Raw genomic sequence first — 27,597 nt, 5'->3', positions numbered from 1 at the left:
GCATCCTACCTGTAAACCCACAGTCTTCAGAAATGTAGAGAAAAATCACTCCTCAGATAGATGCTTTCTATTTCATTATTATAATGAAGGCTATAAAATATATACAGGCTAACATTTCAAAGTCAAAGGTGCTACAAATTTTGACCATAATCTATGGAACACATCAATGAATGATTCAATTACGACAGATCCACACTTTTTTAAATCAGATGAGAGGGTTAGGTTTAACTATGCTTCTGCTGAGCTCTCTATGCAAGCTACTCTGATCCTGACTAAATACTTTTGCCACATTATGTACTATGTAAAAGATAAGTGATCACAATCACAAATTTGTGCACAATATTTGAGAGAAATGTTTATTTTTTGTGTATAGAAAATGTTTTAGATCTTTGAGTTCAGCTCATGAACAATGGGAATAAAAACACTTTCTGTATATATCTGTTCAGTGTATCTGTGCTGAAACTGTCAAAGTTTGGGGGCCCTAGGTTTGTTGATGCCTTGGGCTGGCTCTACAAGAAGGTCTCAATTTCATCAAGCTTTTTCAGTCAACTTTATTTTAAGTAGTTACAGTCAGGGCCCGGCTCAAGTATGAATGGACCCTTTGCTGCTTGGACCCTCTGTTGGGCCTGGGGGTCTCAAGTAAAATCTGAAAGGAGATATTGTTAACTTGTTTTTACATACCAAGAAAAACACTGATGGATCAATTAAAGAATAATTGCTTACTTGTACAGTACAGACCAAAAGTTTGGACACACAGTTGTGTCCAAACTTTTGGTCTGTACTGTACATCACAAAGCAAACTGCGTCTGATAAAGAATGCAAAAATAGATGTGGTTTTGATGTGGTTCCTGGTGGGCTGAACTGAGTGTGGGCCCCAACATGAAATTCTATATTGGGCCTGATGCAAACCGTGGACTGCTCTGTAGTCGACCTGTAGTCAAGGTGTAGAATGTTTCAGCAGGTAGCTGGAACTCAGATTTAATTACATGATAACTACAAAAACATGGAAACATGATACTTTGTTACTGTACTTAAGTATAATTTTTATGTATCTGTACATTACTTAAGTAGATTTAATGGTGGATAATTTCAGTTTTTACTCCACTACATTTTACAGTATGTATCTGTACTTTTTACTTCACTACATTTCTACAAAAGCGTTGCGTTACTCATTACATCCAAGTCCCATTTCACTTTCTTGATTTGTTTGTTAAAATGTGAAGTTCAGGGACATTAATGTTCCATCTAAATATATTGAACTTTTCCCTTCTAGTTGTCAGGTCAGGAGCTCCTATAGGATCTGTTCCCTGTTCTGCTACAGTGCTGAGTTTGTAACTGGTGCTTAGCAGTGTATCAGAAAAGAATGTTAGCAAGTTTAGTCGAACCATGTTACTCGCACAAATTAAAATCTTGAGGTTATAATGAAGCTTAGCCTTGAGGACATGGGAACAGAAAAGCAGTCTAAGGTTTTTGTTTAGCAGTGTTTTGTTTCATTCTTTCAGGAATTAAACCATTGCAATTTTCTTTAACCCAAACAACCTGTAGCCTTCAGCGAACAAAAGCAACATCTGTGCAAGGTGATTCAGACCAATGGGTCGACAAATATTTTCCATGCACTGCCTCGGCACTGCATGTCAAAGTATGCAGTGTCTTACCGGCGCATGATATTATAGAAAGCTGTTGCCCACACAATGCTGGGCCCAAGCTGACCCCCCTAAACGCTGTGTGTTTGAACTCAGTCATGCCAAACTCTGTGGTGAGTTACAGATTTATTTGTCAGTGCTGATTTGTGAGGTTTCGAGAGGCACCAGCGATTGATGGTGTCCAGCCGACAGGGGTGGCAAACGAGAAAACGATCTCAGCTCACTTGGTGGTTCTGCAGCTTTCAGGTTTCCTCATCAGCAGAATGACTTCCATCGATTCTTCTCCTGCATCATTTGCTTAAAATCGACCAGAGCACTGTTTATTCACCCAACACCACCAGAGTGCCCGCTGCACATTAACTGCAGCAGAGACGAAGCTCTTCCCTCCATCTTCATACAGTTCTTTGTTTTCCAGCAGTTTTACTCTTTTAAAAGGAGCAATATTCATAAGGCTTCAGAAAATCTTCACTATAAAAAACCTGAAATCTATCTTTAACAATTGATGTGCCCTTTTTTCTCCAAAAGGAGTTCAGAGATCTACAGCTCTTTGGTCAAGAGATGTTTTTAAAAGTATTGTTTAAAAATTTTATTTGAATTGCTTTACCAGTTTGAATCAACGTAAATGACTTTGTGTCAGTTGCTTGTGTGTGTGTTGTTTCTTTTAGTGAGTTCATGCCTGTTAAAGCAGCAGTACGTAACTTTTGTAAAAATAGTTTTTTCTTATTTCTTTTCTTTCTTTTTTTTTACAAATTGCATAGAGTGGACATATGCTTTTAAATCTTTCCTTACATGTAAATAATTATCTAATGGTCTGTATAAAGTAGAACTGCAGAGCTTTGGTTTGAATTCCTGGTTACTGCAGTTCCACAGACCCTTGTTTATCTGTTGTGAGGCATTTTACACCAACTCATTTTGCTGCTTTCTTTTTATATTAAAATATTAATGCTACTACAAAATGAAAGAAGCAAACAAAGCCTCGATATAATTATGGAGGCAGATAACACAAGTGTCAAGAACATCAGTGAATGCATTTGGATCATGTGTCCCCCAAGACAAAAACAAAGCCAAATAATTATATTCAAAACATGCAGCACAGCACAAGGAAGCAGCTAAAAGCTAGCATACAGAGCTAACAGAAGCAGAAGGCTCAATGCTGCTATAAACCAATGGCCAGGACGTCATTATCAACACACAACATTCATGTCTAAAGTAAAGTTTGCTGTCATTTTAGCGTTATTAGCAGTTTATTAGTTTATTAGTAAAGAGAACTAACTGATCCTCAGATGAAGTTTTTCAGACAATCCCTCTTAATACTGGTGGAGGTCTATAAGTGATGAATGTAGGTACATTCCTGAAAAAATACAATTTACCAGACAGTTTGAAGAGCCTCTGATTTGTGTGGGTTAATACATGCACTTACCAAACATTTTGATTTGTCTACTTGTAATAGAGGCATAACTGAACATGTACTACAAAATCGCTACCAGGAAAAATAAGTGATAAAACTGATTAGCTGGAAGTCATGACCTTGTTTAGCAGTTTCACAGCAAATGTGTGACATCATAAACAAGAAAAACGTTACAGTGAACAGAGAAAAATTAACAAATTGAAAAATATGACTCAAAAGAACACAAAGATATCTATGCAGCACCGGGATAGAATTTTTTTTTACATTTTTTTTCATTCGTAGACACTCAAAGTACACAAAGTAGGGCTTAAAAGTGAATTTTGCATGATATGTTCCCTTTAAAACTATCACTGTACCGTAAAAAATGACACTGAAAATCTGTGAAGAATTGAGTTTGTCTGTTTCCTCCCCGTGGTCCTACTGCCATTCGCAGAAATATCCCATTCCTGGTCAGAAGCAACCAATCACAGCCAGGGAGAGGGTCCTAGCATTTGTCAATCAAGCTTGTGTATTTGCTGCTCAATGTGCTAATTACAGAGAAACAACTTAACCTTTAAAGGAAAACTGTATATTCACATTCATCTGTGGCCATGTTAAGTAGCCTACCATTCATGGCAGGGTTCTTGTGGTGAACTAGCTGTAGCGTATCAGAGAACAAGAGTTGATGTTACCAGCACAAGCTGGTGACTTCCATCACTAGAACGCTCCTCCTTGCTCTGGTTGGTTGTTTGTGTCAAAGTGATGTATTGTAGATAACAGTAGGACTTAAGGGAGAAGGGAGAGGAGGCTCATTTTGTCCCATAGATTATTTGTCTCACAAAATGACTGTTTTAACAAATATTTATTTTATAAATAATGCATATTGTTTACAAGTTACCTACTACAATTTTAATTGATAATTAATTAGCTTTTGGATATTCAGTGATTAAAGTGCTAATCTTTGAGATGATTTTCAAATAAATCCTGAATCCTGAGCAACATGCTGATTCCTCATGCGATCAAGACAGCTGCCTCAAAAGAAAATATAATTATCACATTAAATTTAATTCATCTATGAATATGAATATAATTTCATGCATTTTAACTTCACTACATGTCATTCATTATAACTGCTAAAGTGGATGCAGCAGAAAATATATGACTGTTATGTCTTTAACAACTGTGGCAACAATAGTTGTGTCTCACAGCACAGTAATATTTTTACTGACATGACAGGGAGACTGTTAATCAAGATGGCTGAGCTCTATTCATCTAATAATGTTCCACTGTGTCCTTTTCAAGGCTGTTGTCAGCAGACACTAAACGAGGTACAGCCTGAGGAATTTACCAACACAGACATACACGAGAATCAGGCAACCAGGCAAGTTGAAACCTAATTGCAGAGGTTTTGTTTTCCCTTGTGCTGCTACTGAAATATGAAGACGGCAAAGAGCAGCCAACATTACCTGATTACCTGATCAGCAGCAAGAATGAGGGTAGTTATAAAAGCAAATGTCTTAACAGCTTGCTGCTCTTCTAAAAGCTTAGGTTAGCACAATGCCAAGCAGGAAATACATCAGCAATGAAGAAAATCTTACTGCCCATCAGAGTGGGGAGGATTTTAAGGTTAGGTCTAAACAATTTGAAATCTATCAACCTACAGTGAGAAAGATTATGTACAAGTGGAAGTCAGGCCACTTGTGAATTCAGCTTGATGTCTGTAGATTCTAAGAGATATTAGAAGCTCTGTCTCAGACTCTGCAGGCCTCATATTCCAGATTAGTGTTAAAATTCATCAAGTAATGTAAACTATCTATGAATAACAATTACTGCTTTGAAAGAATTTATTTAAAACATTAAAATAATGTCCTTAGTAGTAAGTTTGTGTAAAATAGTTAAGGATGTGGATTTTACAAAGGGCTGAGTTGTGTTTTATATGATCCTGGTAAGACAGTGTTGGACTTTTGGATAAAAGACTGCAGCAACAGAAATGTGTTTGCAAGAACCCAAGCAGAAAAGTTTAGTAATATACTCATTTTTATTATTAAATTATACATCTATACAGTAGATCCTTAATAAAACTGCAGCTATACAAATCATTAAGAAGTGACCACATGTATTACCCATTGCAATATAACCTAAACACTCAGAGGTATGTGTTCATTCACTGTTACAGGAAATCTGCGCACTATCACATCTTTGAGGGATACTTGTGGGACATGCACAGGGAGATCCAGTGGCTGCAGACTCATCATGCTTGTCTTGTTTTTCTCAACCCCATTTACTTCAACCTAAGCCATTATGGAGCTCCAGTCCACCAGTGCATTGGTCCAAAAACTTAAATCAGAGGAACAAATCCTCCCCAAGTGTTTGTACCAATATTTAGAATCCCCAGAAGATGTTTTAAAATGTCTTAAAGATGCTAAAATAACAGAGGTTGTTGCATTTGTGTCAGCATGTAAATTTAGCTTTTCTTTGGGATTAACCTTTATTTAGCCTGGTGAGCTGAAAGCATAGCTGACGCTGACAAAGACAGTCATACTCCAAAGAGCAGTGCGGTAATGAGAGGAACCAGACAAGCTGAGTTTTAAAATTTGGGTAACATCCTTTTCCTCTGGCATCAGAACTTTCTCCTGCCCTCCCAAAGCATACATCTATAAAAAGTAATGCAGTTACCATCCAAGCTTTAATGTTGCTTTAAATGTGCCCTGTGCATCACATGTCCTGGTGCAGACGGGCTTTTTTTTAGATTGTGTGCACATATTCTACCAGTGTATCATTTAGGGAAAAAGAATGATTATACTTGAGACACACTGGAAAACCAGAAACATATTCTACCACTTGGTGTAGGTCACTCAGGGCATGGAAAAACTAGCAGATTGGCTGTTTTGCAGGTTGCAGAAAGCTCTGGCTTTGCTGATTTGCATTGTGAAGTAAGAGACAAATTAAACCTGTGCACAGCCAGAAACTCCCAGATAAACTGCAGTGGGCCATCTCCCTCAAATGCAAGTCATTACAAAAGTTGGATGTTGTTATTTTTGCTGCTGGTTATTTTAAATTCCAATCATTTGTGTCACCCAAAGGATCCGTCACCACATCCACCACACTTAGAGGCTGTGAGCAGCTCCTGGTTGCCTGCAGAGCTTACTACTTGTTCTGTGCACATCACATGACTATACTTATTATTAATACAATGCCACTTTACATTCACGTCTTATTTCTGCAACTTTAAACAGTTAGTTTTAGAATGATTGTGCTACAGTTCCTACAGACGAGCCTTAGAACTTGCAGAGAATAATGAAGCCTCATTTATCAAACATCCCTGTGCACAGCATGGAAACTGTCCCAGGTTTCCAGACACAGATCAGGATTCATGTGTTCCAATGTGCATGGAGGTTTGCTCGTTTAACGGGGCTCCAGGGCTCCTGACAACAGGTAGGCTGCTAATTACAATAAGATGTATGAAGGTAGAAGTTTTTTCAAGCCTATGTTGGCTGTTTTTAACTTCCTGCACTACTTTGCTTCTGACTCAGGATTTTTATTACATTCTGCAGAAAGATGTTATTGATTTTAGGAAATGGCTTCTCCATTAAAGATGCTACTATGTTCTGGTAGGTCCTGCCAAAGGAACATCTTCCTGAATTGCAGGTTTCTTTGCGGAACAGTTCACAGAACATCCTCTTCTGGCCACTGGCTTGTCTTCCCTCCACAGTGAATCCATGTCCCACTTGAGCACTTGGTGACTGTGTGTAACCTGAAAGTAAAGGTCATCACTTTTGTTTCTGGTAATAATCGTCAGAAGACCTCTAACATGTTCATTGCTCCTGGACTGAATTACAACATCCATTCCATGCCATGGTGAAGGATTGCTTTCAACTGGCAGTGCTGCCTCCAGTCTCCTGACTGCTACATGAACCTGTGAAAAGGTTTCATCATTATTCTGACTACCTGTCCAGTGCAGGGCTAATTACAAACTCCAGCTTTAGTGTCCAATGTAACAGCTCAGCACGCCACCTGAAGGTCAGAGAGTGCAGCTTCATGGTGCTGTGGGATCCTGACAGGAGCGCCGGAACGTTCCGCACAGGGATGGCACTCTCTACATGCTGCAGCTCACACTGTCAGCGCATTAAGTCAGCAGCTTTAACGCTTCTCATGTGGAAGTTTGCATCCCAAACCAATCAGAATCCGACTGACACAACCAGGTTTTGTTATTTCCTTTTGCTATGTGGAGCAACTTTAAGTTATTTCTAAAATCAAAGTGTTTCAACCAGACTTGATCATTTATCGGAACTAGAATGGTTAAATACGCATAACAGTTTGATTATGTGAATCGTTTCTCATACACCAGTCAATTGTGGTACTGCACAAAGTCCAGTACCTGGATCAGTTTGTTTTACCTTTACTTAACTCTGAAAGTCAAATAAAGCTGTATTATGTGTCTTTAAAATTGAATGATTGAAAAATTTGCTCTAATAAAACTAATAAATGGATGTAGTTTGACTTGCAACCCAAGTGTGAGCAAAATAACTTCTCCATCTGTGGAAGGATTGGAAGGCTTTTCTAACGTAAGGTGCAATGAGATTAATTTTGTTTCTTTATAAATAAATGTAAAATTGGAGAGTGAGGTTGTCTATCCATTTAATATTCAATAGAAGAAAGTTTCACAAAGCCATGCTTGCTCCCACATCTCTGCAGTATTAGCCCTTTCTGAATTTGATAAATGAGGCATCGGGTCTCCGTCCAGTTACAGATTTAGAACTTTTCTGGTTTGTTAGCTTCTGTGTCGTTTCTCTGGTGAAATGGAAAACCTCTCGGTAAGAGAAACAGTCTCCCCCAGCTTGGGTTCAGGAAACAGAGGATGCTTACAGCTGGGAGATTCAGCTTTTACTGTGTTGGTCGCACACCTAAATGACAATAGGCTCCTATTAAATGCAAAAGTGACTGCATTGGTGCATATCTATGAAAAGAAAATCTCTAAAATATTGAAAAACAAAAAGGTATATGCAAATTAGGCACTCATACTGTTTAGGCAGTTTTGTCCCTGTTTTTTCTACAACATTCACCACCACTGGGAAAAAAAGAAAAACAATTACAGCAGCGAATGCACGCATATCATACAGGCCTGATCTCCAGCTTCTCATCTGCATGTCCAGCTTAGTGTGTCGCCCGTCCTGGGAGAAGGCCAGACTTTCACACGGAACAGGTCGAGTTGTGTTCGTTTAGGATGGGCAGCAGCTTCTGCTTCCTGTGTTCACACCATCCTTCTGTCAAGCCCTGAAGGACATTCATCTTATGCTTTACACAGTTTCAATGACAGAAATCACAGCAGCTTGATTCTGACAATTTCACCAACATCAAATACACTAACAGCTGCGAAGATTCAGCCACTAGCTTGTAGAGGAGCATTGAGGGGACGGACGGCAGGCTGCAGGTGTTTGCAGTGTTCCTGGGAGCTTCCAGGGCACCGGGATGGGTCAATCCTGCAGCAGTATGTCCACCTATGAAGTCCTTTGTCAGAGAGAGGTACGTTTGTGGTACAGGCTGCACGCTGCACTCAGATGTAGTACTCCTTCACGTTGTCCCTGACAGAGTTGTGGAGGTGCAGCTCAGTCCTGTAGTCTGTGTACGTGCTGTGTCTGTGCTCCTCTTTCATGCTGCTGCTCCTCTTCGCCCGCCGCTGCTGATACAGGAGGCGGCTTATCACAGCCAGAGCACACACGGCAATGAAGACGACCGCTGTGACCACACCTGAGAACACAGCAGGGAGGGAGCATTAGAGGATGATGACAGGAGGTTGAAAGTCATGCCTGGAGGCAGGAAGACTTTCAGCTTCCAGAACAAAAACATCCAGCACTCAGAACTCAGACAGTAGCAGCATTCCCACATTCCCATGTTCACCACTGAACACAGTAAATCATTCATAAAGGAACCACCTGGATCCCTAAAGCTGTGGCTGCTTATCAATACCTTTGTTTTCTGTTTCATCTCTTTCCAGATCCTATAAAAGAGACTCAGATATGTGCTGTTCTGTGTTTAGGTTCTGTTTTAGATGAAATGCCAATGAAGGCAAGTTTGATGATCAGGGTTTTGCTCTACTGGAAATGCTCGGACATTTTTCTCTTTGAAACTCAAAGGCTGTTTAAACAAAACAAACCAGACTCCATATATCAAAGGGAATTTTGGTCTTTTCAGTTGTGGAGATATGGATTAAGAGCCATGTAGTCTGTGACCTGCAGAAGTCTGATCCTGGGCCAAAGAAACCTCTCAGAACAGATCTACCAATAGATGAATAGTAGCATTTCATCTTTTTAAAATTGACGTAAATAGCTAAGTTATATAAACTACAGTATTTTAGGATAAACAGAGCAAACCTTTCAATTGATTTGATTCCAGGAAGTGTCATATTTTAGATATTTTACCTGAAAGGCTTGAACTGTTTTAGATCAGATCTGGGTCACATCTGGCTCTTTAGATGTCCTGCATAATGAACCAAGTATCACTTCTACATGTAAACCAGAACATGCTGGTTTTATTTTGAAAAGTTTGCTTTTATTCAGAATGCAACCAATGCAGCATTTCTATGATAGCAACATTAGCATCCTTAAGCATTTGCTATTGGCATTTCAGGCTAAAAAGTGACTGATGTGGAGTGTGTTTTTAATGGAAACTAGTTCTGTAAAAGTTAATATTTCCAATGTCCTGGAGCTTCACAAGGTCACTTAGGCCAGTTAGCAAAGTTAGTTTATTTTTAAATGCAGAGCTTTGGGTCTACACCATAGAAATACAGGGCAGCAGCTTTAAGCCCACAGATTTACAGAAACAGCATAAACATCAATTATTGATTTCTCTGTAGAGGGTGAACCAGAGTACAAATGTTCTACATGGTGCTTAATCTCTGCATAATCCAGAGTTATCAAAATTATCATAACTTTTACAATTTAATAAAAGGTCTGAAGTTGTTATTGTGAATGAACTACACTAATGTGACACAACATAAATCTACAGTAACAATGTAGGTCAACCACTACATCCCAAAGAAGGCATTCAGAATAAAAGAATGCATGAATGAGTGAGTGAATGAATGCAGCATATTTTCATTCCATTTACTTTTTGATGTAAGCAATAGAGTTTGGATGGAAAAAAGCTATTTCCATGTCTTCTATGTTTTTGTGAGGATGATTTTCTTCACTGTGGTTCAGTTTGAACAAAAGGAATCTACCGTTCCCAGCCTGCTGTGTTTTATACTCTCCACACGACAAACAGAATTATCCACCAGAAATGAAAGTGTCCAGTTCTCTTTCTGTTTTACAAGGAATGCTGATCAGATATGGACTGACACGTTTTTCATGCATCACTGATCGAATTATTGTTGATTCTGAAAGTATTCACATCCTTTAAATACTGTGCTATTTATTTTTGCTGTGATTTCACTTTAGATTTAGAGAAACAAACAGGTCAGGTCTGGATTTTAGAGGTTAGCAGGAGCAACTTTGTTCCTCTCTGAAGTCTGTTGCTGCATGGAGCTCTGAAGATTATTTAACCACATCAGGTGACAGGCAATCCCAACCTGGCCACACAGTAGGTCTGAACAGTTTTTCAGTTTCTATTTCACTTCATTCTAAACATGTAAATAACTGATGAGGACTGATGAAGTTCAGGATACATCGTGAATTTGCTTCTTTTTGAGCTAATAAGGGAAAAAGAGCAACTTAATGTTAACATGTCACACATTCAGGAACACCACCTTTTAGTAGGTGGAGACAATAAAGCATCAGACTCAGCAGGCGCCTGAAATAAAACTGTTAGAAAAATTATTCTCTAGGTTCATTTACTTATGAGTTTATTTTTCGAGTTATGTTTTCATATTATTCTTTTTATATTATTATTCTCATATTATTATTCTGTTTTATGTTTACTTAACTTCTCTCTTTTGTAGTACTTTATTAATCTTTTGTAGTATATTATTAACTTTGTTTAGGATGTTTGCCTGGAAGCTAAAAACGTTAAAACATTCATGTGTTATTAACTCCATGTGAAACTGATTAGTTGTGGTCAGCCACATGCCCTTGTAAGGGCATGTCCACAGAAGGTTCCAGAATGTAAAGATCGTTGGTCAATTTTCTGTGTGACTGTGTGAAGAAGCCCAACCTCCTTTTTCTATACAATAAAGAGTAATGCAAAGAAAGATCTGGCAGAATTGATTCCAGACAGTGTTTGACAGCGATTCTTCGCGTCTGTTTTCAATTCTCCTCTTCTGCAGAAAAGTAACCTTTGTCTCTGGCTGATTCTTTGCAGGTTAGGATATAAAATAAACCTATCAAAAACCTCATGCTAAACTTCCTTAAATTAATCTTGCCTTTATCTTATCCTCTGTTTAAAGGGAACTTTAGAAATAAGTGAGAAACATTGTTTTGTCCTTCTGGGCAAGTTCAGTGAGCAGGTTAGTCACACTTTCATGTCTTTTTGATAAACATGAGGCAGATCTGTAACATGGACTCACGGTTTGTTGCCTGGAAACTGGGCTCAAGAAACACTGTGTGAAAGAGGAAATGATCATTTTCTCAGCTCTATTTGAAGTAAAAAAGAAAAACATCCAATGTCTACACACTCATCAAATATGTAAGCATTCTGGCTCTTATCATCTTTATGTATATTCCTAACTTAAACAGGTAGAACTGACTGTTAGCTTGTTTTAACCTTTTTCGGCTGATAATTGTGAAATCAGTTTCCATTTAATAAGCAAACAAACAGTGTGACCTTACTCTCTTGTTTTGTGAAATTTAACAAAGTCTCTCCAAAAGGAATAAAGTGGTACTCTTGTGAAGAAAAGTAAGTGGAAATAAAGACCAGAAGAACTAATAGAAAATAAAAAATGAAGCCAAAATTTTGGAGTCAGGTGACCATCCCGGTTGCCCAGCTCTGCCTTCTCCATCTTTAATTTAAGACAAGCACGCCTCTTAAATGATGCTCCATGTGAAGTTGGTTAGTGCTGCTGGAGGCAGAGCAGTAAAATGCAGCTTTAAAGCACCTCACTGTGTGCTGAGAAGTAGAAAACTGATATGCAGGAATCCTTACAAAGGGCATTGATGAACAGGGGAGAAAAGCTTCCTTTGTCTTCGCCAAAGCAATTTTCCTTGTGCTTGTCTGAAAAGGTTATAAGGCCAAGGAGAGATGAGAGAGGCATCCTTAAGCTCTCTGCAGAGCAACAAGAATTCCATCACAGTAAGCTCCTCAGTTAATCTATGGTTATTACAGTGATTAACTGCGCTTGTATTTTTTATACCAACTAATTAAAAAAAGATTTTATGCAGAATATTTCTCAGCTATTATGAATACTAGTTGCAAATTTTAAACACCTACTGCATAGTTTTGATCATCTTAGGCTCTCACATCATTGATCTTATGCCATATTTATTAAAATGCTTTCTAATTAGTACAAGTGAGTGTTGCTGTTTGACATATGGAAGGGACTACCTTAAATAATCATCTTCTTTCTTTGAAAAAGGAATCTTTGAAGCACTTGACTTTTGTCTGTTGAAGAATCAGACAGCTCCCTTCACCGACTACTTCAGTTTCATCAGTTCCATCGGTTAGGAAAGTGTGTTGCACAGAAATTCCCTTCTGGCTACAGATTCCATTACCTCTTGTTTGAAAATTTGCTGTAACTCATGTAACTTGTGAGATTTTGTGCATCAGAAAAATTTAAATTTATGATTATTTCAGTTTCTATACCAGTTTTAAACAACTACAAAATAAAAACTGCAAAAGTGATTCATCATACTGTTCCTATGGTTTAAGGAGAAAACAGATAAAGAGTCAGGAGGACTGGGAGACTTTTCCAATTGTCTATTCACCCTAATAGACAATGTGCCTGTCAGCTGGCTGAAGCAAGGATAACGCACGTTACACTGTTGACAACAATAGAGTGGTCAAAGAGGACAGGCCTTGGAGCGGTCCAGTCGACCTCCACTCCAGAACTCAATCCTACAGTACATCTGTGGGTTTTGAAGTTAAACTCAGTATCAGAGTTAAACCTGCTGTTTACAGACCACAGATCTTCAATCAGGATGTCAATGTTTCATTGGTTTTCCAAAAGTTATGTAGTGGTATAGAAATATACATATTTCTATACAAATAGTTTCCAGGTGTGACGCTCCGGTTGGGTAAAGTGGGCGGGGTATATAAGCGGCCGCTGTGCCCAGTCAGACATGTGTCTTCCTCATCATCCACTGTGTGGCCCGCGTCTCTTGGGTTCCGGCGGAAGAAAAGGCAACATATCGCCAGTGTGGTGCATGCTGTTTTGATTCCCTGGTGGTAGGTTTCCTCTCTCCCTGCACTATTGCTGATCTTTGTTAGAAAATCTAAATTTAAGTATGATTGTAGGTGAAACGCTATTGTGCTGCTCTCCTCTGCTTCCTCGTTCAGCGAGTGTGTGTGTGCGTTTTTGCCTGGATTGACAGGTAAATAAATAACGCTCATTGGAAGCTCCAGTTTGTTGCAGTTCTGTCTAAAATGATTAACTTTCCTAGGTTTCCCCATATTCGAACCATTGCTGCTCTTTTGGATCCCGGATTTTGCACGTCATCAGTCAAACTTGGACTGTGGTGGCGCCTACACGCCTTAATTGAAGCGGTGTTTGGGGTGTGGCATCGGCGCGCCGAGCTCGCTCCCTGCAGTGGCGTGACTAGAGCCACACCGGATCTTAATATTCAACTTGGATTTTCTATTTGTTTCTTTATTTAGTTTCCAGCCCTTTTGGTTCCTTTAGATAATTGTTTATTTATTTGGGCTGATATTGTTTTTCTTTTGTTGTATTAAGTATAAGGTTGTTGTATTTGGTTAACTGTTTTTCTGTTGTTTGCAGTTGCTGAGGCCCGGTGGCGGTGCTGGTGTGGTGACGGTGTCTCCCTCTTTTTTTGTGCCGTGATTCCTGAGTTTGGGTTGTCTCACTGCGTCTGGTGCTTTTACGGTTTTTTTTGTTTGCTGTGTTTGGTGGATGCCGTCCCTATAGTGGCCCCTTCTGCCGGTGACCTCAGCTACTATAGTTTTTTTTCTGTTTTTCCTTAGTTTTTTTGTTGTAAAGAACTGGTTTTAAAAAGAGTTTTAAAAGAATTTAATAAATAGCTTTTTGTGTATTTGCAATTGCCTCAGATGTTTTAATTCATGCATAACCGAACCTGTGTGCTTTAAAAAAAAGAGGTAATATTCTCTGGGTGAAATTCCCAGGGTGGCGCTGTGAGCAACTTAATTGGGTTTAGAAATTTAAATTGCCCAATATTCTTGATTTTAACCTAGTCTCGCCACATTTTGATAAGTAAAGAAAGTGCTTGAAACTAATTTCACCTGTTAGATGGGTGATGTAACCCTCTCTGTTCAGTTAGTTTGTGTTTTTTTTTGTCCAGACTGAGGTCATTGAAGTAAAGGTCAACTGTGTCACTGATGTGCTGCACTGTGACTCTGAAAAGTCAGAGCTGTCCTTGCTGCACTGGGCGGCAGACACACCACACACACACACACACATCTCAGCTTGTTTGTGGCTGTTCTGTTGTTGTGTTTGTGACCTAGGTGACCTCAGTCATCAGCCATGTTTTTCCAGATCTCCCTCCTGAGTTGATGAGGTTAGGATGTCAACAAGTTTGAGGTGCCTCCTTTTGCTTGTGTGTGTTTGCATTTATTTTCAAGGCAATGACATAGACCTCTCTTGGCCACCAACATGGCTGCCAGTGATCTGGGTCAAACAGCAGCTATTGATCTGAGTTTGTTAGGTGTGTTAGTATACCACTGTGCTAAAACCACTGTGTTTTTAAGGATGTTCACCAAAGAAAGCAGCTCTAAACTTCTTGCCTGTGAGATGAATGTTTATATTCACCAGTCTGATATTTTCACTTTGACTTGTTGCAGTCATTTTGTTGTAGATCTACCTGAACCAAACCACTGAGGTGGATTTATCTGTGGAGCATAACTCTAAATTATTATTATTAAGTATCTTAGCCTATGAAAGATATTTGAAAAAAATGCGATAGAAAGCAGAAATATCTTGGAGCAATGCTATTTGACACACTATTGGTTGCCGTTTACAAAGCAACCAATCTAGAATTGGCCATTCATTTTCCTTGCTGCTGATTTGCTGCGCTCTAAACAGCAAGGATAAGGCAGGCTGTGGATGTTAGGTTCTGTGGTGGTGTCAATATGGCTTCCACTGTGTGTCCTAATAGATGTGAAGATATATTTGATGTTTGAACTAATAAAATAGGCAATAATAATTGTTTTGAGGGAGGTCTCAAGTATTTGGATATTTCATCCATTCAGTGATGCTTGTGGTCCCCTGTGAATACCAAGAGGTCCCCAATGAATACATTCACATAAAAACTTTATTGCCATTACTCAGCTATATTGTCCTATGGTATTCACACCGTGTAGTAGACTGCCAAGTCATTACTAAGTGAATATGTCAGTAAGCTATAGAACACATGCTTTTGTTGCTGAGTGCTCATGCTGCTCAAATCATCATCACACCTGTATGCTTGTGGTTTTTCTGGCAATATGTCACTTTTGTTTTCTTGCAGGTCTTAATGCTCTAACAGTTTGGTTTGATTTTGAGAGCTGGATTATCTAAATAGTAAAATTAGATCTGAACAGTAAAGTTAGACTAATGTTTGTGGATGCTGTGTGATGTGTAAATTAGTAAAGTTGTAAAGATGAAGGAATTACTATTTTCCTGCTGCTTGTCTTTGTGTTCAGCCTGACTGACTGTTCTCTAGTAGTATTAAGGTGAATTCAATCTTCCTGTTGAATGTCTGGCAGATGATAAACTGTGGCTTTTATCTAAACCAAACAAGTTTCATCTCAGGGTGGCAGATGCCAAGATAAAGTTCAACTTGTGTTTGTTTTGAATACTTCAGTGATGATAGCATTTGCCAATGAGGCTGTTTTAGACTCCTGTTCATTACCTCAGAGACTGTGGTTACATTTATATCTAACTTGTTTTTTTCTGATTGCTTTCTACTGTTAAAATCTGAGGAGAACTCTTTTTATTTCCTAATCACAAAGCAGACATTACGCCATGAAACAAAACACGCTAAGCAGCCGGATTGAAAATGAGCTGGAGCGGAGTTATCAGGAGACGAGACAGGAACATTAAGACTGTGGAAAAATGAGGAGAATAACAAACAAACAGCTGGGGCTCATTTTCAATTAACCACAAGAAGAAAAGCTGCAGAAAGGAGGGGAAACAGACCTGCTATTACAGCCAAATCCTTCTGGGCGTTGCTGTCGTGCTGCTCCTTATCTTCATTTGCAGCTTGATCTGAAGAAGCATGAATGAGGAACAGATTCATTAATTATTGCCATAAAGACAGATGAGAGAGTGAAGATGTCAGGAATCCTAGAAAATAGTTAAATTTATTGTCCTAATTTCTGTTTAGTCATGTTTGACAAATACATTGTTTTAGGTTTAAAGTGAATAAAGCTGTCTTTTGAATATTTTTCAGAACATTTGCCTTGACATTAGATCCATCACAGCCTTTAGACATACACATTCTAAGCCACTATCTGAGAAAAATAAATTATCTGCAGTACATACAAAAGCTTTACAATCTGTTTGCTTTCCCAAATAAATTTCATTTTCTAGCTAAATATCCAGGCTAACTTGTAGGCTTGAATTTATGTTATCCATCCTTTCACACCCTGGATTCTTTGAAGCCATTGTTCAGGAGCTGGTGGTTGAGGGTGCTATCACAGCATCATAGCATATACAATCACATTTTCTCTAATACTTGGGGATCACACTAATGTTCAACTGAAGTTTTCAACTTTAATAATCCCATTATACGCTGTTATATTTTTTGCCAGAAAGGCTTGAAAACCAGGAAGTCCCAAAAAACATGTATAAAAGTCTCTTACCCTCCAACAGAGGGGGCTAGAGGATCCATCACTACTGTCTTTCATAGGTTGGTTTTAGTAAAGCTGATGAAGGATGATGCTTTCCTTTCCTTTCAAGCTTTCCTTTTTTTTCTGGTTCACAAAATGCTGATAGAATATTTTAAATGAAAGAATTACAAGTACAAACTGCTTGAAATATTTTATTCTTAGTTTGTGAATGTTAGGCAGTTTCTTTTGTATTGATGATGACCTGTGCTGTTAACAAAACAAACAAAAGGATAAAATACAAGTATTATCGCGACTAATCTTTGAAATAGAGTGGAAGCAGTGCTGCCAGGTCTTGTGAGAGAAACAAGAAACCAGCTCAACCAAAAAAGTCAAAATGGTGTAGTTTTACAGTGTATACTTGATACTACTCCCCAGCAAACTACCTACCTTTAGAGCTGAAAAGAAAGTCAAACCCAAATAAGCAACTTCATGCTCAAAGACAAGTCCAAAAAACTGCAATCCATGACTCATTCAATTTGCAAGTGACTGTAAAAAAAAAAAAAAAAAAAAAGAGCCCAAAGTCACTTATAACTCGCGGATTTATCAACGCTGGGTAAAAGATGTTTAAATGTATTGCGATAAGTGGCTTACATCATGTGAAGTCCTAATACCCGCACTGCTATCCTTGTTCCGTCCATGTGTCCTTCAAATGCGTGTTTCATGTTGAAGGGTTTGAGTGTATAGTGCATGACTTAGTGTGTCCCAATTTTCCACATACATTTTAAGTCCCACCCCCTTTGGTCCCTATTTACAAACGTCTGCCAAACCCACCATCGATATAATGGTCCGGTCCCAACACACTGCATCCTATGCCCCTCTATCAAGAGGGGCATAGGACTCAGTCAAATGAACATAAGGGTTTGAGTGCGCAGGTTACAAGCGTGCAAAAACTTGAGAATTGGGACAGTACGCCCCTGCAATGCAACTTTGACATCTTAAATGGTGGACAGATCACAGACAGCTACAACAACAACAAAAACATTATTCTAATGTACAATATAGGTATTACTGTTTTCCAAAGTCACTAATGAAGCTATTTGGCTGTTCTGTGTTTTGTTATGACTTGCTGAATACAGAGCAAAATTAGATAATATTCACAAATGTACAGTGAAACAAAAATGATTTCAATACATTTGAAAACAGTTTTTTGCAACAGACACATCTTCCTTGGTGTATATTGCCAGATTTCCAATGGAAACATTTTATCACATGACAATTTTGTCAAAAAATACACATTAGAATGTACTAACAATGAATTTAACAGTCTTAAAGGAAATTTTCACATTTTTAAAGTATCTAATTATTAGTATTATAAATACTTATACTACCACAAACAAGGACCATTGCCAAGGTTACTAGGACATGTGGTGGCAGACTTACAGGTATTTGTACTAATTTACATATGTACTTATGGGTGGTAACAGGGCTGACTAGCAACTGCGCTCTATTTCCCCTCAAATTTCTAAAGGAAAGCTGTGCAGGTATGTGCGTGCATACTGTACATCTGATTTGTTTTTGTGTAACTCACTTTTCTAAATTCGTCCCTAAGCCAAGCTTTTATAAAAGCGTATGCATAAAAAATGTGCAGTGCCATATAATATACCAATAAAGTATATTCTAGTCTATTCTATTTTAATCTCTCAAACCATTCACAAAGCAATGGAGTTTCATGGATTTTATGAGTAAATGCACAAATTACACCCTCTCACCAATACATGACGTACAAACTACTAAACATGAGAAAAGATTTCTTTTATTTATGTCAGATCTGCAGTTCTGAACAACAGAACCTCCCCATTGGTCCATACTTGTCCAGCAAAGTGTCCAGCAAAGGACACTTCAGGGACCAAAAAGATTTAGTCAGATTACAACACTAAGGCTGCATCATGATGAGCTCTCACCAAGGTTAGTCTTTTGTAATTAGCCTTTTTAAATGCCAAAGAAATGTGTTTAAATTGACTGCTCTAATAAGTAGGGGTGTGAGTGTGTGTGAAAGGGTGTGTGTCTTTGTGTTGCTTTGTGATGACCTGGCTTCCTGTTGAGGGTGTTTCCTTCCTCTTGCCCAGTAGCTGCTGGAGACAGGGACCACCAAGTTAACAAGTCTGGCTTTGACAGTTACCAGGACAACAGCGCTTGCCTGGCTGCACAATTTTAATAGTAAAGTTTGGTCCTCGGGGGATTATGGTGTGTGGATGTTTTTCAGGAGCTGTTTTTGACTCTGTTAGTTCCAGGGCAATGAACTCTTAATGCTTCAGCATACCAGAACATTTTGGGCAATATTATGATCCCACCTTGGAATAGTTTAGGAATTCTCCCATCCTGTTCTAACATGATTGCAAACTAGTGCACAAAGCAAGTTCTATAAAAAGAAAAATGGTCGAGCTAGGAGCGGAAGAATTGGACTGGCTTGCACAGAGTCCTGCCCTCAACCTGAAAGAATCTTTGGGTGTGAAGACTTTGAGACAGGCCTTGTTGTCAAACATCACTATCTGACCTCAACATGCTCCTTTGATGAACTGATGAAATGTCCTACACACACTCCTAAACCCTGCAGAAATTCTTGCCAGAACAGTGAGAGTGAAAGGCTGAGCTGATATTATATTAAACCGCATTAAAAATGTGATGTCACTGTTAATGTGGGTCAGATGCCAGATAAGCAATATTATTGGAAATACAGTGTTATGTCTATGAACAGGATTTTTGTAAAGTTGTGAATAGGGGCTTAATAAATAGACTTAATTAAAATGATTCTCATGATTATGTATCTGAAATGCCAGGATTATTTCTTCTTCTTCTGTTTCCTGAAAGATTTCCCTGTAATTTTTATAAAAATTAAAGGAGTGTAAAAATGTGATTAAAAGCCAAGCTGTCCACATTATGTACAGTACAGACCAAAGGTTTGGACACACCTTCTCAATGAATTCAATTAGAAAGTGTGTCCAAACTTTTGGTCTGTACTGTATATATAGATGCTCATGCCTTTTGTTCAATTGCTTTGGATGGAATTGTATTGCTTGAAATTTCTCAGTAGCATAAAGAGCTAATATATAAAGGGCCCACCACATTTTCTATCAAATCACAAAAGTCCTCCAGAGGAGATGACATGCAAGTTTATCTCTTGAATAGAGGGAAACAAAATGTTGTCAGCAGGAGACGGTGTCACCTTAAAACAAGGACAATCCGTCTGAGCCGTTGAGGTTTATTGTGTCATTAATTGATGACAAGATAAATGTGTACCAGAGGAAAAAAAACATCAGCAAACACCTGCTGGCTGATGGGCAGCCTAGAAGGCATCATATTCAGCTGCTTCACTGACTTTATGCCATCATTTAAGGACTGCTTAGCACTGAAACAACCTTACTCTGTTTGTTATAATGTACACAGGCTTGGCATTGGGTGCACGAGCATAACTTCAATTTGTCAATTTGTCTACGCAATTTAAACTTTGTGCAGACCACACTTGTTTGTGTTAGAGTTTTACCTTGCAGAACGTGTGAGGTGGATTCAGCCAAAGCTCCACAATTTGATTGGACCAAAGGGCCACGAATAGTGATGAGGGAGCTTCCCCGATTGGTCAGTGCTGCCTTGAGTGGAGCAACATGGTTGAACTGCACTGAGGAGAGACAGCCGACGAAACCTTTGGAAGCAGCTTTTATCACCTCTTCACCAAAGCTGTCCATCCCTGCAGAGACACGGGTTAGAGGAGAAAAGACAAGCTGCTGTATGATTCATTTCTGTGAGTCACATTAATTTCTGATTAAAATACCATCAGCAATGACAGAGGAATGGTGACAGGAAATGATGAATGGTTGCAACACAAGTATCACGGTGTGTGGTTTCTCAACACTTCTCCTTAGATTGGACAACTTACTGATAACTTTGCCCAGCGTCAAGGATCTGATTAAGATCAGCTCTGCATCAGATGACAGTGTGTACTTTCTGTGGATGTCCTGGTCGATCTGGTTGAGTGGAGAGAAATCAAATAACAAGGCAATTACACGAAATGTAAACCGATCTAACGGCTGCAGAATCAGCAGCTCACTATAATATTTTATAGATTGATATTTGTGTTCTCTGCAGCTTCACATAAAACCTTCTCTGCCCACAGCTGAGTGATTTTGACCTCTCTTCTCTGCTCTGCCATGCTGACTCAGATGCAATACTTAACACAATGACATGGATTGAAACACTGCAGAATTTTCTGTCCACTGCCATCAACACACCAGGGTTCTTTACAAAGAAAACAGGTTTTAACACTTTTTCACTGCAGCTGATAAAGTTGTTGGAAGGCTGCAAGCTTAGCCACTTCTAATTCTTCTAATAATTGTGTGTAAGTGATAAATTATCACTTATTTATCCTTCTGATCCAAAATGTAGGAGGAAAGTATAGCTCACCTCCCCCAACCCATAGGAATTAGCCAGTAAGCAGCAACTAGGCTCTGTAAAGCAAATAAATCAGATAGGAACTCAACAGAGCTTTAGACAGTGAGAGTGGAATTCACTAGTGTTTGAGGAGGCTTCATCTGCATGAAGCTAGACAGTCATTGAATAAGCTAAAGAACTACATAGCTGTCTGAAAACTAAGTCAAATCTATCAGCAATGATTTATTAATAATTTTATTCAAATGTTTTGGAGTTCTATGCTTGATAGGATCTAAAAATTGTTCAACCAAGCCTGTGAAGGTTCGCTATCCTCCTGATATCCTGTCTGAATTCTGTCAGGTTTTGTTTTAAAGTGTAAACTTCTATATTTGGGGAAATTAATAAGAATAATATAAAAGTTTACAGACACACCACTACGACAGCAGATGACTCTGGGAATGTTAAAATTAGCAGTCCATCTACCAGCCAGCTATAATAGACACTCTGAAGACCTGCTGGTCTGAATGTGACACATAATGCCTTTTAGCAAGATTTGGTCTTGTTCAGATCCTTCTGTGAGTCTTTTAGTTTAACCCCTTAACATTCACCTAAAAAACACTTTTATGTTGTCCAGTGGTCCATGAGGACACCGGTGTCATCATGACAGTTAAGGGGTGAAAGTGTGAAGGTTTCAGTGTTGGAGGCAGATTTGACCTTCTGCCTTAGTGACATGTCACTAAGGCAGAAGGTCACTAAGACCTTCTGCCTTAGAGACATGTTCAGAGGTGAACATTGGGGGAGTGCACCTCTCCCCCAATGATTGATTCCAGGAACCTTGGAAAGGGCATCTGCAAACATCAGTTGTCAAATTTTGCCTCATATTCTCAACTGGATTTAGATTTGGATTTTGATCATTTTAACACCTGAACAAATCTTCAGTGTGATATACTGTATGATCTCAGAATGTGTCCCCAATGTGCTTATGGTGAAGTACAAACATGATTTGTATTATAGCCTATCAACAGTGACTTTCTTCTTGCCATTCAAATGTAAATGACAAATTATTCAAGTCTTCCCATTAGATCCTCTCACCTGAGTCTTCTCTTTAGTGAGAGAAGACTGGACCAACAGAAGAGTTACCATGCTCACCATGTGTGGCCTGTCAGTTTAGGTCTCCAGCAATGTCTTGGTAGGTTTGTAATTGTGTCAGACTCTTTCTTCCAGATGAAGGATTAAACAGTGACCTATAAAAAGCTTGAAAATGAACATACCCCTGCTTTAAACTTCTTCAAAAACCTAAATTAAATGTTTATGGGTATGAATGCATTAGCATGGAAACAATTAAACGTTTTAAAGACATTTTATCTGGTTTAAACTAAAGATGTTGCAAGATGTTAGAACTTAAAATAATTTCATTATAGCTCTCTTTGTTTGGCTGGTTCAAAATATATATTTTTTTCTGTTTTTTAATAAAATTCTATCAGCAAAGCAAAAAGTTATGCTTTTTGCTTTGCTGACAGAAAATGTCAGACAGTGTTTCTACATTTGGTATTCTTACAACATCTGGGCATCAGGCCACTAGAACCACTTAGCAAAGGTCACAGGAAATGTGGTTACAAAGCAACATGACACCCACTGGAAACCTTTAGCTGACCTTCAGTGGCTTATCTTGTCATCCGGCTGCAGAGTACTTGTCTTGGGGTTGGTGGTAAAACAATCTTGATAATTGCTATGAAGAAAATTCCTTTCAACAATCGATGATAAGCTGATGAATGAATAATTTAGGACAAATGCATCTTCACTGTCAGGGTCAGTCATGTTGTGAGGAGTCTGTTGATCAGACAGGAGCAGCAAGGTTATAGCTAAACACGGTGAAATGGTAAATGGACTGAACTTATATAGCGCTTTTCCAGTCATTTTGACCACTCAAAGCGCTTTACACTAGAGTCACATTCACCCAGTCACACTCACAAACACACACATACACCGATACGCAGATCGGTAGGCAATTTGGGGTTAAGTGCCTTGCCCAGAGGCACATTGACATGTGGCAGGAGGAAGCTGGAATTGAACCTACAACCTTCCGATCGCAAGACGACTACTCTACCAAAGAGCCACAGTCGCGTGAAAACACGCTTAAAGAAAACTTGTGATAAAGCATTATCCTCAGGCAGATGACAAGAGCTTGTGGTGAGTTTAAATCCAACTTGGACTCATTCTGTCTATCTTTGCAAAGAGTGTCTGATGAGAGATACTTTTGTACCACACTCAGCTACAGGACTGTGTGTGTTCAGGTAAGCTAATGAGTGAACTTCAGTCCCCATGAGCTTATTTTTGTTTCCCTTGTGCGAAGCTAATATTAGGTACACACTTCCAGAACATGTGAAATGGATTAAAAAAGACTGAAGTTTAAACAGAATAGAATTTACTATTCTATTTAAATAGTAAGTTCCAAGGGGAAATTCCAAAGTGTTTTTTCTGAAGTATTTACATTAGTAAATACAAATATAATCATAAGTGATATAAAATGTATTTGACATTTTTTATATTCTTTACATAGATAAGTGTAATATTCTAAGTAATTTAATATGACCTAAATATAAAATAAATATGTTAAAAAAATAAAATCAATCTATAAATGAGTCCAGAGTAAACTTAGATTTAAAGACACTCAGAAATTGTCCAAGTTCAGATTTATTAGGAACAACTTGATTCTGTAGTCAGTCAGGTTATATTTAGATCCAATCATTATGTCACATATGACATATTATAAAAACATGTTGAAACTCAGCTTGTGTAAAACAATGTTAAAAAGATGAATAAATAAATTTAGATGATATTATTGACATTGTGATTATTGGTTTGAAAACATTTCGTTGTTGGGCTGCACCTCCCCTTTCATTGCACCCTAAGAAGGAGACCAGTGAATGAAACACTGCATGAACTACAGCGGACAGTCAGACCATTTAGGAAAGGTGTTTTAGGTCAAACTGTCTTGTTTTTAGGTTCTCATACCTGGAATTTAATTCCAAGAAAAAAACTTACATACTCCAAACTTTTATTTCTTTTAGCAAACATCTCCAAACATTGTTTCTGGAAAATCTAAATTGATTATTTTTAATTATATATTATAACCATGTTATTGATATTATTCTATTTGTAGTGTCTTTGTATATTGGTGACCCACCCAATTGGCTATAATCTCTGGTTAAATAAGGTAATGATCATTTATATGGATTGTCCCGTAAAAACAAAGCAACAACTAAGTCTTTCGCAGTAAGTAGTAAATCAATTAATCGCATGATAAATTAAAGGGTAATTGACCTGTATTGTATAGCGCTTTATCAAGTCCAAAGGACTATAAAGCACTTCACACTACATTCAGTAACTCACCACTCACACACACCTTAAGCTGTGTGAGTGTAGCAGCTGTAGCTACTATCCAGAGTAGCTGGATAGTAGCTACAGCTGCCCTGGGGCAGTCTGACAGAGGCAAGGTTGCCATGTAGCTACAGCTGCCCTGGGGCAGTCTGACAGAGGCAAGGTTGCCATGCACCAGTGCCACCTGTTGGGCTCTCTGACCACCACCAGCAGAAGAGGAGAGTGAAGTGTGTTGCCCAAGGACACAACAGAGGTGGACAGAGTGGGGAATAACCAGCCCATTTTTAAATGACAATTTTGTTTACAGAAACTTTATAAATTTTTTAATTTGCTGTTTCTGCTGTTTGGTTTATTTATTTTGGCTATTTAAAATGTCTCCCAGTTCCAGTGTTAAATGTTCATTAAGATTTAAAGGTTATTGATCTTTTGAGAATGTGTTCTTGCACTATTATGCCATTACCATTATATTACTTGAAAAGGTTATTATTTATTGTAATAACTTCTGGGTCAATTTATTTCACAGCAAAAGTTGCTATCATGACAGAACTACCAACAACACCAGAAAAAACTCAAACTGAGCACTCTGTTTAAATTGCGTCAGCCCACATACTGCACTTATTTTACTTTTCTTTTACTGCAAGCTACTGTACAACTTTGATCTTGTAGGCCTATGCAGAATCACTTGAGTCATTTTTGGACTCTGTGTTGCTTCTCATTCAGAAGACAGCAACTGAAAACATTCTTAGTGAGTCTCAAAGTCCAGCTACTCCTGGATATCATCAGGAAATCTCTTAACAAACAACATGGTGTGGACAATTATCTTTTCTCCATTAGGTTCTTGATGCATGAGGTTGAAGAAGAGTCAGTGAGTTGAATTCATGAATTCCATTTATTAATTCCAAAATACAGCTGATCCATTTTTCATGCTATCCTTATGGGCTAGCAGAGCAAAATGGCATCAAACAGCAGTTTGTAATTCCCTTTGTTAGCCTCTATTTAAGCTACACCCTAAAGAGGGCATTCTCTGGTGTGTCATTTCCTGCTTTGCATGTGTCTGATATGTGAGTGCATGTAGGTATGTATGAGCATGTAAATAGCTAAAAGAGATAAAGGAAAACAGAATTATTAATTCTCAACAACAGCAATAAATTAGATTCTGTTGAAAGGACCCTAGCCATTCATTTACCACCTTAGTCCTATTTGATGTTGTGGGAATCAGTTTCAAATGAACAAAACAGAACAAAACTACAGCAGACACTTCTGCTATTTAAATGTACATTTATAAAGATATGTCTAATGTTTGTGAATTTCTTTAAATTTCTCACATTCTTCTCCAAATCAAAATTTCTGCAAGCTTTCTGACAGTCTTTAAAGGTTTTTCTTTATGTGGTGGCAGCTCATTCATATTTGTGCTTTTTATAGATTCTATGAGTTATTGTGAACAGGTGATTTTTAAGCATGAGGTGACTGAGACAGAAAGATTGGGGACAGAATGAGGAGTTACATCTCCTTGGGGAATATACATTTACAATAACATCCGCGAATGTGGAGTTATTTAGCCAACACACCCCACTGGAGGACACCAGCTGTGAGGAACAAGACAACCAGACTATTCATCCTGTAAAGCCAATCTAGGACCATTCATCGAGTGGGCAACCTGTGGCGTAGGGGCAAAATCAAATGTGAAACTTTCTTGAGTGTCCTGGAGTGGAAGAATGACTGTAGTAAAACACATAAAGACTTCAAAGCCACATGACGTAAACCCCATTTGTGTTTTCTTTGTAAAGTTACAATAGTTTGGTGAAGTACTTTTCAAAGAATATTCTGCCTTGAATCAGAATTTTTTTTTTCTGTATTGTGTGATTATGGTCCCATGTAATTTTTACAACACCCCCCCCATCTACCTTAAAAGGGCGGTATTATGTATTTTCCAGGCACATAGTGCCATTTTTTAGCACAGCCACGTAACCATGTTAGCTTCAAATCCTTTCTTTTAAATCAAACAGGATTTAAAAGAAATTTGACTTTGCAATTTAACACCTTGAAATTGGGCCTCTGTCTCTTTACGCACTCCTTCTATAGCACATAATCATAACAATGTTCCAACATTATTCTGTTTACAACTGTTCTTAGGAGCATTGGACTGAGAAGTAGTTAACATGACAAGCTCAGCAGACTCGCAGTTCCACCAGGTGTTTGGTAATTGCTGCTGCCACTAGTCTGGAGGAGCTGAATGGGGGAATCGTGTGATAGTGGTGCTCTGTGGGGCAGAAACTTGACTGGAGACTGCAGCTTAGGTGAGGCTTTGGATAAATAGGCAACACATGTTATCAGCAAGTGTTTAGACACCTCTGAATGGTTGCCATGGAGGATTAAATAATTCTCAAACATGCATGAAAGATTCAAGGGAACGCTGCCAGTAAGTTTTTGATGAGAGAATGACAAAAAAAGATAGTAGAACTCTCAACTAAGCCGATTTTACATCCAGGCACCACATGAGTCAGTGGTGGAGAAGCAGCACCACAAACTGAGGCTACGTTCTCAAAACTCAGTAACAAAGGCCATGCTTCCCCTTTTTCTTCACATTTATTAATGTCAAACTGTTGTTAAATAAAGGCCACTAGTATTTTCTCACTTATTTACCTTAATATATCAGATCATCATAATATGAATTCATTTTCATTTTTCTGGAAAATATAATGTATTTAAAAAGCTATTATTATTTAGTTTATTTAATGAAGAAAAAACTGTCTATTTTTGTTGCATTCTTCTAGCCACACCAAGACCTAAATACTATCTAACCCGTAGAACCAGACAATCGTTGTAGTAGAACCACTAAAAACAGATCTGACAGCAAAGATCCTACAAAGGATCTTTTAGCCTTAAGTTAAGTTC

The 27,597-nt window shown here is 38.4% G+C and overlaps 1 protein-coding gene and 1 long non-coding RNA gene across 3 annotated transcripts in view; one reads left to right on the top strand and one right to left on the bottom strand.

Annotated features, from left to right (window-relative positions):
• Positions 1 to 5,049: 5,049 nt before the first annotated feature.
• Positions 5,050 to 27,597, bottom strand: part of LOC116722872 (contactin-associated protein-like 5) — a 209,399-nt gene continuing 186,851 nt past the window's right edge. For both annotated transcript variants that reach the window (XM_032567239.1, XM_032567238.1), the window contains 4 exons: positions 20,831 to 20,918; positions 20,441 to 20,641; positions 16,268 to 16,336; positions 5,050 to 8,778 (listed from right to left, as the gene is read on the bottom strand). In XM_032567239.1, the coding sequence (XP_032423130.1) occupies positions 8,585 to 8,778; positions 16,268 to 16,336; positions 20,441 to 20,641; positions 20,831 to 20,918 (552 nt within the window). In that variant the 3' untranslated portion in view covers positions 5,050 to 8,584. The remainder of the gene's footprint in view (positions 8,779 to 16,267; positions 16,337 to 20,440; positions 20,642 to 20,830; positions 20,919 to 27,597) is intronic.
• LOC116722874 (uncharacterized) lies at positions 13,165 to 14,265 on the top strand. Its single transcript, XR_004339849.1, has 3 exons — positions 13,165 to 13,344; positions 13,414 to 13,490; positions 13,560 to 14,265. It is a non-coding gene; the product is annotated as an uncharacterized LOC116722874 (long non-coding RNA).

This window comes from Xiphophorus hellerii, chromosome 7 (genome assembly GCF_003331165.1).
Source record: "Xiphophorus hellerii strain 12219 chromosome 7, Xiphophorus_hellerii-4.1, whole genome shotgun sequence".
NCBI lineage: Eukaryota > Metazoa > Chordata > Actinopteri > Cyprinodontiformes > Poeciliidae > Xiphophorus > Xiphophorus hellerii.
Note: the sequence above shows the minus strand (reverse complement) of the source record. Positions and strands in the feature narration are given on the sequence as shown.